The sequence below is a fragment of the Carassius auratus genome, unplaced genomic scaffold (genome assembly GCF_003368295.1).
Source record: "Carassius auratus strain Wakin unplaced genomic scaffold, ASM336829v1 scaf_tig00217227, whole genome shotgun sequence".
Taxonomy (NCBI): domain Eukaryota; kingdom Metazoa; phylum Chordata; class Actinopteri; order Cypriniformes; family Cyprinidae; genus Carassius; species Carassius auratus.
This window is the reverse complement of record NW_020528951.1, coordinates 1-13,926: the sequence shown is the minus strand read 5'-3', so window position 1 is coordinate 13,926 and position 13,926 is coordinate 1. Positions and strand designations below refer to the sequence as shown.

General features: G+C 34.8%; 1 protein-coding gene across 1 annotated transcript; it reads left to right on the top strand.

Moving 5' to 3' along the window:
- Positions 1-6,375: 6,375 nt before the first annotated feature.
- LOC113100291 (deoxynucleoside triphosphate triphosphohydrolase SAMHD1-like) lies at positions 6,376-12,523 on the top strand. The gene is made up of 15 exons (XM_026265079.1): positions 6,376-6,559; positions 6,793-6,887; positions 8,125-8,285; positions 8,553-8,668; positions 9,020-9,091; positions 9,243-9,274; positions 9,381-9,524; positions 9,602-9,702; positions 10,093-10,201; positions 10,549-10,640; positions 10,840-10,952; positions 11,242-11,378; positions 11,580-11,672; positions 11,820-11,924; positions 12,021-12,523. Exons 1-15 carry the CDS (start codon positions 6,472-6,474, stop codon positions 12,171-12,173), a joined length of 1,611 nt encoding a protein of 536 aa, XP_026120864.1. The 5' UTR covers positions 6,376-6,471; the 3' UTR covers positions 12,174-12,523.
- Positions 12,524-13,926: the final 1,403 nt, after the last annotated feature.

Below are 13,926 nucleotides of genomic sequence, written 5' to 3'. Positions count from 1 at the left end.
TACAACAGTTTTCTAATCACAGCCCTAATATGCCATGCAATGAGATATTGCTACCATACTCTCAATAACTACAACTGTGTCACCTAGATATCAGAGTGGGCGGATAGCTGGTCAATGTATTTTACTATGGCACAGTAATATAATTTTTCTCCCCTGATCATTTGGAATGAGAATAAAAAGATTAAAAAAAAACCTTGCAAGTTTAAAAATCCATTCAATATATATTATTTCCTGTATATTACTGATGAACTGATCAAAAAGTAGGCTACTGTTCACGTGTTTTACTGCTATATAGTATAGTAATATAGAAATAATTTAGTACTGTCTCCTGTTTTATTTTTGGCTTCCTAGTTTCTGATCATTTAGAATGAAGATAAACACACACACACAAACACACACACACACACACACACACACACACACACACACGCACAAAACATGCAAATAAGTTCAAACATAAATTCAATATCTAATATTTCCTAAATATTATGAAATCGGAGATGACCGCCCCTGGTGATGTCATAATATGCAAATTAGATGAGTATATTTAGACCCCACATAAACTTTTGGTCATGCCCAACATTTGTCTAACTGACAGTAGATCTCTATCTTTAAGCCCTTTCAAGCCACAAGCTTTTGAAATCTTGATGTCAAAATACAGCATTTTTTTTCCAAAAGGCCCTGGCGCCTAAAGGGTTAATGTTTAATTAATCAGTCTGTACAGTCCCTCCCAACATCATAATCTGGAGTAGACTGATTGTTGTGTGTACAGAATGACGAGTCACTCCTGAAATGATGACTTAACAATAGTAACATTCTGAACTGAATGATAAAACTATTCAAATCACAGACACTTATGACCAGGAATACTGAAATATTGTGACCCCAGCTTGATGGAGTGGAGCTCTCTTCAAAAGCACATAATCAACAATGAATAAATGTTTAGATCAAATTAATCAGATCTGAGCTAATCGTTGTCTGATTTTCTACTTTATTCATTTAACCTGCTTCGCCGGATGACTTATATTACCACATAAAACCAGTGAATGTTTATCTATTATACATGGGAAAAAGAAACCATGTCTTGTGCAGTGCAAACTACACAGCAAAAAATACAGAGTGAAATTAACTCTGCTCAGAGTAAATGTGAGACCACACTCAAGAGTGTGAAAGTGTTAAAATAGGAGTGTTAAATTAACACTGAATCTGAGTTAAAGTTAATGAGATAAATAAGTGATTCATTGAGGGATGATTGACCATTATTGACGAGAATCAACAAAGATGAAAATCACTATTTTTATGTCACCATTATAGTGGTCAGTGTTTTGTTCAGTTGGGCTCTTGAGCCTTACATTTTTAAACTCAGATTTGGTTTGGCTGTTACAACTGAATTGTAACAAATAGATGAGAGAAAATCAAAACATTGGCATTTGATCTGAATCACCAAACTCAATTAAAGCCTAAACAGATTTGATTGACCTCATTGATTATAACAACCCTGTGATTGTATGGTAACTAGTGGTGGCAAAATGAGGCTTCCTAAACCACTGAGACCTCGCAGCCCATTGCTTCACCAAAAGGTTCATTACTCGAGGCTTCATTCATTATTGCTCACTAGTGACACCTAGCTACTGTGCAAAGAAATAGCAGACCAATAAAGAAATACTGAATCAATGACCTGAGCAGACATTTGTCCATTGCCTGGGTATCAAATAAAATATGTTTCTCTGTCTGTCTGAATTTACTTGTGCAGAGACAACTGTCACACACAGTTCATTCATTATTCATAAATTGTTCGGATAGTGACAGTAGGAACAACAAAAGTGAGACTGTGTTGAGTGTAGTTCTTATGGTGGAGGGAGTGTAATAACGCAAATTACAACAGAAAAGTGTGGGGTGGGAAAGGTTAAGAATTGTTTCTGGTGTGTTTTGTGCATTAAACTGTTACTAGTTTTAGTGCAGTGTTGTGCTTATGGGACTATGGATTTAGAGGAACAAACTGCAACACTGCAGTTTGGGGTGGGTGAGGGAAGGATCACACATTCTTTTTATTGAGGAACAGAATTTTTCGACGATTTAGACGAATCATCCTTTTGGACATAACCTCTCCAGCCTTGGAAAAGATCCTTTCGCATGGAACAGAGGAACTCAGGGCCAGCTGTTATAAATGAGGATACAGATGTTTATGTTGAGCCCAATATACTAGTGGATCCTCAGATCTTGTGAGATTCACTTTGGATAAATATTGATTTGATTTGATTGATAAAGATTGTTAGTAGTCTGTGCATGCTCGTGCAGTGCTCGATGATGCCTGAGCATGGAGGAGGTGTTATTGTTGTATGTCAGCTCCTTTAGGCACAGCAAACATTTCACCTAGAAACATAAACGAATAGACATGAAATATAATACAGCCTTATAGTGAGCAGAGGTGGAGAGTCCAGGGGTCAGAAAGTAAAAGTCCTGCCATATGTTTATTCCACCCATGAACCCAGCAGCTGATTTCACCAGAGGAGGAATCAAGTCATTCCTTTCAAGTCACAAACAAGTCTCAAGTTAAATCCCAATTCCTCAAAGAGTTAAAGTCAATGAGATAATTAAGTGACTAATTAAATGATAATTCTGCATTAGTGATGAACACCGAGCATGCAACATTTTGTTGATTGTCACCACTGTTGAGAGTCATATGCTGGTTCTTGATGTCTGTGTGTGTCTACAGAGTATAGTTTTTCAAATTTTGTATGCACTTAGTAGATTTAAAATTCACTTACTTTAATTTTTTTTCATAGTGTAGTTTTACTGGGTTGATTATGCTAAACTTAGAGCTAATGTCAATTTGATTGTAATCTGACCACCTATCACATACAGATTAATTTCTTCTCTCTACTTTACAGCCCCTCATGCAATGCTACATAAAGAGATCTAACATGACAGACAAGGGTCAAGAGCCCCACTAAAGCACACGCTGATCTCCATTATGGTTGCATCACTTTAACCAATAAAACATCAACATCTGATCCTCTGTAATTCTCAAGAACAGCAGGTGTTCATCATTAATGCACAATCATCATTTAATTAGTCACTTAATTATCTCATTAACTTTAACCCTTTGAGGACTTGGGATATGACTTGAAGACTTGCTTGTGAATTGAAAGTCCCAACTCTGGTAAAAGCTGAATGTCAGTCAACAATCCAAAGAAGACTATCTCGTCCAAATCAACATGAGATAAAAGCAGAAAAAGCATAAGATCATCTGTCACTACAAGGTTTGATTCAGCAATGCATACATGTTTGTTGCAAAAACAAAATTGCAATTGTTTTGAATCAAATTGCTTTGAAATAGTAAAAGGGTCAAGAGACTACCTAAAGCAAACCCTGACCACAATTATGGTGACATAGTGTTTTTTTTTTTTTTTTTCAGTTGAAGGCTGTGGCTAAATTCAGTTGTAGTTCTTGTGTTTCTCTTTACTTCAGTGATGTTGATTGTTAACAGCAGAAGTTCATCATTAATGCACAATCATCATTTAATTAGTCACTTAATTATCTCATTAACGTTAACCCTTTGAGGACTTGGATATGACTTGAAGACTTGCTTGTGACTTGAAAGTCCCACCTCTGCTGTCTATTAAATGCCACTCCAATTATAAGCAGGTGATGGAGATTTTAGCGGTGATCACGGAAGCAGCTTTACTGATTAGATGCGCATGATCATATCGTTAGATATATCGCCCAGCCCTAGTCTCACATGTACTCCCAGCAGAGTTACTTTCACTCAGATTTCTTTGCAGATGGAAGAAAACTTTCTTGAATATTGTTAATTAATAATAATTTATAACAAATTATGTGTTTTGGTAAACACTATTACAGGAACCTAAAACTTACTAAGCCAAGAGTCAAACTACCCAACTAAAGCAAACACTGATCACAGTAATGGTGATCAAACATTTTCAAATAAAACATTAACATTTAAACCTCTGTTAATTCTCAAAAATAATAATAAATAAATAGTTTGTGAGAGTGATTGAACTCTATACATTCAGTGAAAGTGTTCTTTGATAATTTAAATGTTATTTGCTCTCTTTCTGTAGCCGATTTTATATGTCACAGTAACTTTCAATGTTTCAACATTTAATATAAAGTCAGTCGTATTAAAATATGTTATGTCATGAGGCTCATATCTGTTACTTAAGTAAACAGACAGGTTTTTATGCATAGTTAACAGATTACATTATGAGGCTACATTGACCATTGCATATTATCGTTATTAAAATAGTCTATGAAGGTGAGAATCGAGATATTTCATGATACAGTTTATGCATCTGGGAACTGGGAATGTTTCTAATAATAAAAAAATAAAATAATAATGCTTAATAATTATTTGCCAATATGATGTTGTGGCTGCTGTGTGTCACATGATCAACATAGATCAACATGTTGGAGTGATTTCTGAAGGATTATGTGACACTGAAGACTGGAATAAAGGCTGATGAAATATACATATACACACATATATTTTATCTATATATCGAAATAAAAATAGAGCATTGATATTCAGTATATGACCCAAAGAAATGAACTACGTGAGCAGTTTTTTTAATCCGATACTTTTTTTTACTGTTACTCATGTAACTATTCAGACTAGAACTTATTTTAACACAGTTTTCGGGTACTCTGCCCATCTCTGTAGTTACAATAATCAAATAAAAACTAACATTAAAAAGAGTCATACTGAATAACTATTGATCACCATAATGGTGAAGTCAAACCAAACTATTATTTTCAATAAACCATCAACAGGTATGTTAATCTCAATAGGAACTTTTTTTAATTTATGACAGAAATAAAGTCAACCTTGTTTATAAGTGAAGCGGGTAATGCTGTCATCTAACAAAAGTTGGGTTTTCACTTTCAACCAACATTTGACTTTTGAGCTATGTCAGTACACATCTAGTGTGATGGGAAGCTTTATCAGAATGTTAGAGAATAATGTTTTAACAATGTTATCAATATACATTTTTAGAATGTTTTTAGAGAATGTTATCCTAACTTATAGCAGAACATTTTGGGAACTAAAATAAAACTTGCTGTTGAAAAATTCCCAGAACATGAAAAACTCCTAGGTTGGTCAGCTGTTAATCTCGTCAAACAGCACCTGTTCTTCACTCGTGTAACTCAACCTGTTTCCCTGTCAACCCTTACTTCATGTAAACCACAGAAGTTTTTTTTTTTCTGAACATAAACACACCTTACAGTTGAACCTGCTAAGGGGCATTGGTGTGTTTTACGTTTTAATATACTTTTACCAAGATATACCTGAAAAATCAAAGTCACGACACTAAGAAACACATGACAAAAGACAAGATTTAAAACATGACAAAATACCACAGCTATTCATCCTTCAAACCTGTTGTGTACTGTACATGTACAGCTTTATGAGATATATTTGAATCAAAAATTATTTGTGTGGTGTAATTTCTCAAAATAACTTTACCACAGAAGAAAGGAAGTCATACAGTTGAGCTGCTGGAGCTGTGAAATCTCTAAGCAGATAGACAGACTTTCAGTGCTTCACCCGAGTTTTCTAACAACCCACAAGAATAAAAATAAAAGAGAAGATGCCTCAATCTGAACAAACCAGAACAACTCTCTCTGATTACAGGAAAAGTCTCCAGGATCTAAAAAAGTCCTATGAAGCAAGTGAAGGTAAGGGAAGACAGATGTGTTGTGTGCCAACACAAATCAGCTGTTCATCTCATCAAACAGCACTATCTGTTCTTCACTCGTGTAACTGAACCTGTTTCCCAGTCAACATTTACTTCCTGTAAACCACAGAAGGTTTTGTTTATGTGAGCATCAACACACCTTTCCACACCTTACAGTTGAACCTGCTAAACAGTGCAGTTTTATTTTTAGGGGCGTTGATATGTTTTATGTTTTTATATTATAGATACCTGTTACTTTTACTAACAAGACATACCTGAAAATTCAGACAAAGTCATGACACGCACTAAGAAACACCTGACAAAAGAAAAGATTTCAAACGTGACAAATACCCCAGCTGTTCACCCATCAAACCTGTTGTGTACTGTACATGTACAGCTTTATGAGACACATTTGGATCTAAAATTAATTGTGAGGGGAAATTTCTCAAAATAACTTTACCAAAGAAAAAAGGAAGACAAGCTAACATTATTTTTTACCTAATATGTGTTCCCTGGGAATTGAACCAACAACCATTTGCACTGAGATCCCAATGCTCTATCACTGAGCAACAGGAACACCCTAATACCTTCATCTAAACAATGAAACCATGCTGGTCTGAGACACACCCTCATAATGACAAAACTTTCCTGAACGTGTATTCCTGTAAAGAAGTTGAGCTGCTGGAGCTGTGAAATCTCTAAGCAGATAGACAGACCTTTATTGCTTCCCCAGAGTTTTCTAACTACACACAATAATAAAATAAAAGAGAAGATGTCTCTATCTGAACAAGCCAGAAAAACTATCTCCGATTACAGGAAAAGTCTCCAGGATCTAAAAAAGTCCTATGAAGCAAGTGAAGGTAAGGGAAGACAGATGTGTTTTGTGTGTGGATGTAAACGTAAGGTTTAAAGGCTACAATGAATTTGATTACTTAAAAATGAAGCAACACGTTATATCCAGTCTTTTAACTCCAGTCTTTTAATATATATATATATATATATATATATATATATATATATATATATATATATTATATATATATATATATATATATATATCATACTGAGGATTTAAAATGTCATTCCTTTCCAGAGCCTGAGAAACAACAGTTATGGGAGATTATCAAGGATGAATTGCAGGACGTCCTGAAGAAATACTCTTTAAACTTCTCAAAAGAACAAATGAAGGTAAAAAAAAATGATGATGATGGTATCATATTAAATCTTACTTCCATGCAGAAACATACAAGTCTATAGTTATGTTGTCAACAGTAGTCATTTAGTAGATAATTATTTGTTATCTTTAAACTGAAATGCCAAGTCATCACATGATGTCAGTGTGAGGAGCAGATTTAGTGATTTGGGGGCCCCAGGAAAAATCTAGGAATGCAGAATTTTTCCTCTGCATTTTTATATATATATGAAATACCCCACAGATAATTTTTAAAAAGCCTATTTTGAGTGAAAGCAGAAACAGAACAAAGCTCTGTTACATGTATTTTTCTATTTGACAGTAAATGCCCTGAGAATTGGACATTACAGGATATTGCGCCATGTTTCAAGTTCGAAGGAAGTGGAAATGTTCAATTCAAAGGGCATTAATATGTGTAAGATGCAAATTTAAATTGTGTTTATTTACAGAGGAAGGCTACATTATGTCACACTTCACACTTCTATTATTAGTTTCATCTGTGTGTAAAACGCTGCAGGCAGTGGTCTCATGTACTATGAAAAATAAAGTTTAATAAACACAATACACATATGGTAACCCATACTCAGAATTGATGCTCTGCATTTAACCCAGCCAAGTGCACACACACAGCAGGTTATAATTTTCTCTTTGATAATTTCAATAAAGTCATTACCGCTAAGCTCTTGGGAAATGTCTGCCCCTGTTGATGTTTTATGTGTTATTAATTTAGCTAGTGCACTGAATAAATACCTGTGGTTTTGTTTGATTTCTTCTAAAAGAGGCAACAAGTAAGTAGACCTAGAAGTTTTAAGAGTTATTGTATAAGTAGAAGTACTTTCCCTCCATGCTATATGAAACACCTCTAGTTTCTAGTTTTGATGCACTCTCTTTAGGGGGCGAGTGTGCTTGTTATGCTATGATGTCAGACTGTATTCCTTAATCTTATTTAAGCGTAAAGGAGTAACTGTATCTAAAGTGCTAGAAAAGAGTGCATAGTTTCTGTTATATCCTGTTTTTTCTGAGCTATTGGATATGCTTTGAGAAATTGAGATGAGTCAGCATTCAGTATCAGTGTGCTTTACAAACTCCATCCCAGGCTTGGCGTTTTACTTGGCAGCAAATATATTGGTCAACATCTCAAAACAACATCTTTAGGTCTTCTATGTAACTATTATCTTATCCCAGTTGGTTAAATTATATTTAGTTAGCAAACAGATGCTTTTTGTCTTGTAGATCTTCAATGACCCCATTCATGGACACATGGAGCTGCACCCCCTGCTGGTGAAGATCATTGACACTCCTCAGTTTCAGAGACTCAGACACATCAAACAGCTGGGAGGGATATACCTGGTCTATCCTGGCGCTTCTCATAATCGCTTTGAACACTCTCTTGGGTGAGATATTATTATATTCAAAGGTTTATTAAATTCAGTTCAGGTGAGAACTGATCTGAACTGAGCCTTCAATACTGTGCAACTGTAGAAAGCTGGTTGTCAACATTCAGTGGGCGCTCTATATCTTTTGTTTCATTTATTGATTGACTATTTTGCAGATATTATTTTATTGCATAATCCCTCAGTCTGCTCAGTAAAAATTCTAGAATCAGTGAGCTTATATCTTGTGTGATTGTGTGTGTGTGTGTGTGTGTGTGTGTGTGTTAGTGTGGCATATTTAGCAGGTTGTCTGGTGAAGATCCTTCATGACAATCAGCCTGAGCTCAACATTACCAAACAGGATTTCCTGTGTGTTCAGATCGCTGGTCTGTGTCACGACTTGGGTGAGGAGCACTAATACTTATGGAAAATTATACAGCAAAAAAAAATAAAAAATAAAATAAAAAATCAGCAACCTTTATTAATCAGTCCTAATATCTTCATCTCATATTTGTGTTGATTTGAAACTTTTGTTTGAAGTGCTGTTGATATTTTTGTGTGTATTTATTTGTGTGGATTAAAGTTATTTAAAAAATAAATATGTCTTATAGGTTAAAATCTTAAGGAGGAATATAATATTTATAACATTTAATATAATAGACCCCCCCCCCCAGTAATATTTTCAATTCTACACAAAAATGCTGTTTATTATTATTATTATAATTATTTCTTATAAACCCTTTTTCCTTTTTTAGGTCATGGTCCAATTTCTCATTCATTTGAGAGGCGGGTTATTCCTGAAGCCAAAAAAATTAAAAAATCCAAACGTAAGTGCTTGTGAAAAAATAAATCTAATCAGAAGGATCAGTGAACATGCAAGTATCGTACTTGTGTCATTGCTATATTTGGACAGTATATATGTGATCAAACTGAACTTGAAATAGTTGATATGATTGAGAGTTCATTGTTTTTTCTTAGGCCTGCCTGATGACATTCCTGAAAATTGGGAGGTGAGAAATTTTAAGACTTCAACAACTGATTGAAAACAGTAAAAATTATATATACTGAATAATCAACAATTTCATAATCGCTTACATTCACTCTTCTTATCAACAGCATGAGCAGATGTCAGTCCAGATGTTTGATGACATTGTGAAACGTCTGAAGGCTGAGAACGAAGATGTGTTTGAAGAACATGGACTGGGTGATAAAGACGTCACCTTCATTAAAGAATTAATCAAAGGGGCAAAAAAATTAGAGGTACATATTGATGTGGTTAATTAAACCTAATCCACTCACAGTCCGTCGTGGAAAATGTTAAAGTGATTATTTTTCAGTGGAGATACGAGGGCAGAGATGAAGACAAATCCTTCCTGTATGAGATTGTGGCAAATAAACACAACGGCATCGATGTGGACAAATGGGACTATTTCGCACGGTAAATATTATTATCTCTGTTTATTTTTTCATCTGTCTAAAAATGTGTTAACATGTTTAACCTAATTTGATTATTTACATCCCATGCTTTTAAATGATGTGCTTTCTTGAGTATAAAGACAATGACAAGTCAATGAACTGAAGTATAAATTATCAGCTAAAACCTATTATTATTATTATTATTAGTAGTAGTAGTAGTAGTAGTAGTATTTTTTTTTACTTCCACAAAGGAGCTGAAACAAAACATATATTAATATTATTATGTTATATGTGACAACTTTAATTTAGCCGTGTCTTGTTCATTTGTTAGTGTGATAAAGTTATCCATCAACAAGCTGGTTTAAAGATCATCCTATTATTTATGACCCATGTTGAATATTTAATTTGACAGAGACTGTCATCACCTGGGCATTCGAAACAGTTTTGACCATCAGCGTCTGCTGAAGTTTGCTCGAGTCTGTAAAGTGAACAGGAGAAAACACATCTGCTTCAGAGACAAGGTGCCTGATACAGTTATCACACACACACAAATTATGTACAGTATTGGTAAATGAAACATTTACAAACATTATAAACATTACAGTGGCATTCATTCTAAACTATAATTAGGCTATTATAAGCTTCTCAACTAGTTTTAGTTCACTCGTGTGCAAATATCCAGGTAAAACAGCCTCTTCATGTGTGCACATGTCTGGAAAAACACCAATGTTATGCTGATGGACAGCCTAACAGTCAATAATTTAAAGTCACCCGTGGAACTTCTTCAATGTGTTTTTCCCATATTGAGATTTAATGTGAGCACTGCATTATGGGATCTCTGATACACTGATGTTTGTGTGTCTAACAGGAGGCTGATAATGTTTATGACATGTTTCGCACTCGATACACTCTCCATCGCCAGGCCTATCAGCACAAGATGGGCTACATCATTGACACCATGTGAGTTTCTCTGAGCATGAAGAGGATGTGGATATAAAACACACCTGCAGATACCAAACGGCACATCTGTGCTGCCACGATATTAAAATGCTGCATCACCAATTCTTCTTTTATGAAGATTATACAGATTCATCTTTTGTGGCTGTACTCTTTATGCATGTTAAAACAAACTCTAACTTTATGTTTTTCTCTCTGTTAGGTTTGCAGAAGCACTCATACTAGCTGATCGTGATCTTCAAGAAGGAAAACCTGAAGATATGCTAAAGATTTCTGAATCCATAAAAACAGCAGAGGACTACAGCAAACTCACAGGTCAGCTGAAAGACATGCTGAAGGTCAAATATATATTAGACACTACACAGCAAAAAAAATCTGAGAGAAATTAACTCTGCTGGGAGTACATGTGAGACCACACTCATTAGTGTTGAAATAGGAGTGTTAAAATAACACTGAAGCAGAGTTAAAGTTAATGAGATAATTAAGTGATTCATTGAGGGATGATTGACCATTATTGACGAGACCTGGGGCATATTCAAGTTCAAAATGGCGGGCGATGTTATGCTACGGTTTCCAGATAATGACTCTTCTGTTCTTCTGTCAGATGAGATCTTTGAGCAGATTTCATCCTCCACTTCTGATAATCTGAAGGAAGCTCGAGAAGTCTTGAACAAGATCATCAGAAGAAAACTGCCAAAGTTTGTTGGAGAAGCTCGACTGACTGAGAACAGCATGTCAAAGGTAACTGAAAAACACTGGTTTAGTGTTTGTCTGATATCACCAATATTAAAAAAAAACATGCCTTATCATTTATTTAAATAACTACAGATCAGACAATAGTCATAAAATCACAAGGAGTCAGTCCAAATGTCATTACAAACATGATCTTTTAAACTCTGAGTCACAAACACAAGCCAGTAACTACTGACTCTCTCAAATCAGGAAGAGCTGACAGATTCATGGAAGGCAGCTGTACACAAGTATGAACCTGCAGACCCGACTGTTTCTCTGAGCGCTGATGACTTCTCCGTTTATGTAAGTTATGTTATATTTCAGGGCGGATTTGCAAACCTAAACTAGATTGCAGGAGTTTAGATGCATGTTTTTTCACTGAAATAAGATGCTCAGCTGTTTACTGGATTCATCTTTTCCTCATAAACCATTTCATCTCTTCTTACTCAGGTGGTTGATCTGGATCACGGCATGAAGGACAAAAACCCCATTGAAAAGGTGTTTTTCTACAGCAAGAGGAAACCCAACGAAGCTTCTGCCATTAAAGATTATCAGGTATCCATCACATTTACACCATTATATTTCAAATCATTCTTTAGATATGAATGATTCTGAATGATTCTGAATGAATGAATGGTCTTGTTCTGTCAGCTCTCCAGTTTCCTGCCACTGAGGTTTAATGAAGAGCTGGTCAGAGTTTACTACAAAACCACTGATGGGAATAAAGATGAGCTGAAGAAGAAAGTGGAGGAGGCTGAGAAGTGCTTTCAGGATTGGTGTAAATCCAAATTCGGATGCCTTTAATGGTTTATAATATATAATATTTAAGATTGTGGCTGCACAATCAGTACAAGTGTCTGTAATTTCACTGGTTGTTTAATGAATAAACTATAGAGACAGTTTATATAAACCTTTTTTACATTATTGTTACTACACAAGACAAAGAAAAATGATAATGGAAAATAAATTACAGGAGTTGTATTGATAGTATGAAATTTGCAAATTAATTAAGCACACTTTTATTTTATGAGTAAAAGACTTGTCACTGTAAGGCATGAAGAGTGACCAGCAGAGGACGCTGTTCTCATAATCTGGGCTATTTATTTTTGGTAAAGGTTTCCCTGAGTCACTTTGCACCTGTGTTTATAACTCTCTGTCTGATATTAAATGATTGTAAATATTGAATCAATCATGGCAATAACCTTAAGCATCAGTTTCTGATGAAATCTTAGTTTAGTTTGCTTTGAATTTGTTGGTTTTAGGCAAATTATGTGTCTAGATGAATGCTGGAAGAAATGACTGGAGCTGCCTTTTATACAGACATTAACACATTTATATGTGAGATAAAAGTCATAATTATGACATAAAAAGTCAATATTATGACATACTAAATTGTAATTATAAAACTGAAATTGACATGGTGGAAATTATGCAAAAATATTGATATAAAAAGTTGAAATTGTGACATAAATCATAATTACAGTATGAGATAAAAGTTGAAATTATATCCCTGTATGCTAAAGTTGTGCCATAAAAAATAAATGAACATAAATATTATCATTTAAATTTATGTAATTCCCAATACGATCTCCTGTAGACTAAAAAGTCAGTCTGGTTAGTGTGAAGCTGGTGAAGCTGTTTGTGTTGTTTGATCCTCTTCTGCTGAGATCTTCAGATTTAATGTCTTTTATCTTCAGCTGAATTCATGTAAGACTGCGGCTGGAAGTCACTTGTAGTTCTTATGTATATATATATATATATATATATATATATATAGTTTGCCAAAAAGTAAAAATAGACCGGCAGACAGAGAAGCATGTAGTTCTATGAGGGTGAGTAAATGATGATTTTTCATTTTTGGGTGGACTATCTATTTAAGTAATACACTTTAGTACAGACATGACATACAAACATATATTGTTAAGCATGCATATAATCTGCTGTTGAATACAGATATAATGACCTGCTGGACTTCCTGGCTCAGCTCAGACAATACAAAAGCAGCTTTTCAAACTGAACTGAATACCATTTGCAAGCAGCTGTAATTATATGTATACTATTCGTTACTTTCACTTTCGTTTTCGTTTGTTAGCTCGACTCATGTGAAGGACACTCGCGCTCCCTCTAGCGGCGCAGAGCAGCAGCACACTCTCGTGTGAGACCGCATTTGGTTTGTTATGTTCAGATGTTCAGTAACTTAGTGGTCACGTGAGGAGTTTTTACACTTCTCTGTGTCAGAGATTATTTATACATATATAATACATACTTATTTCAGTGATGCAAATCACAATTTTTCATCAGCTGTTACTCCAGTTTCCAGAGTCATGGTTCTTCAAAAATAATTCTAATGCATTGATTAATTACCAGTGCTGGAAACAGTTTAATATTTTTTGGAACCTGTGATATTTTGTTTAGGATTGTCTAAAGAGAACATAATTGATAGTAGATCAACATGTTGGAGTGATTTCTGAAGGATTATGTGACACTGAAGACAGGAGTAAAGGCTGATGAAATAAAAATATTTACACACACATACATTTTAACAAACCCATTCTCA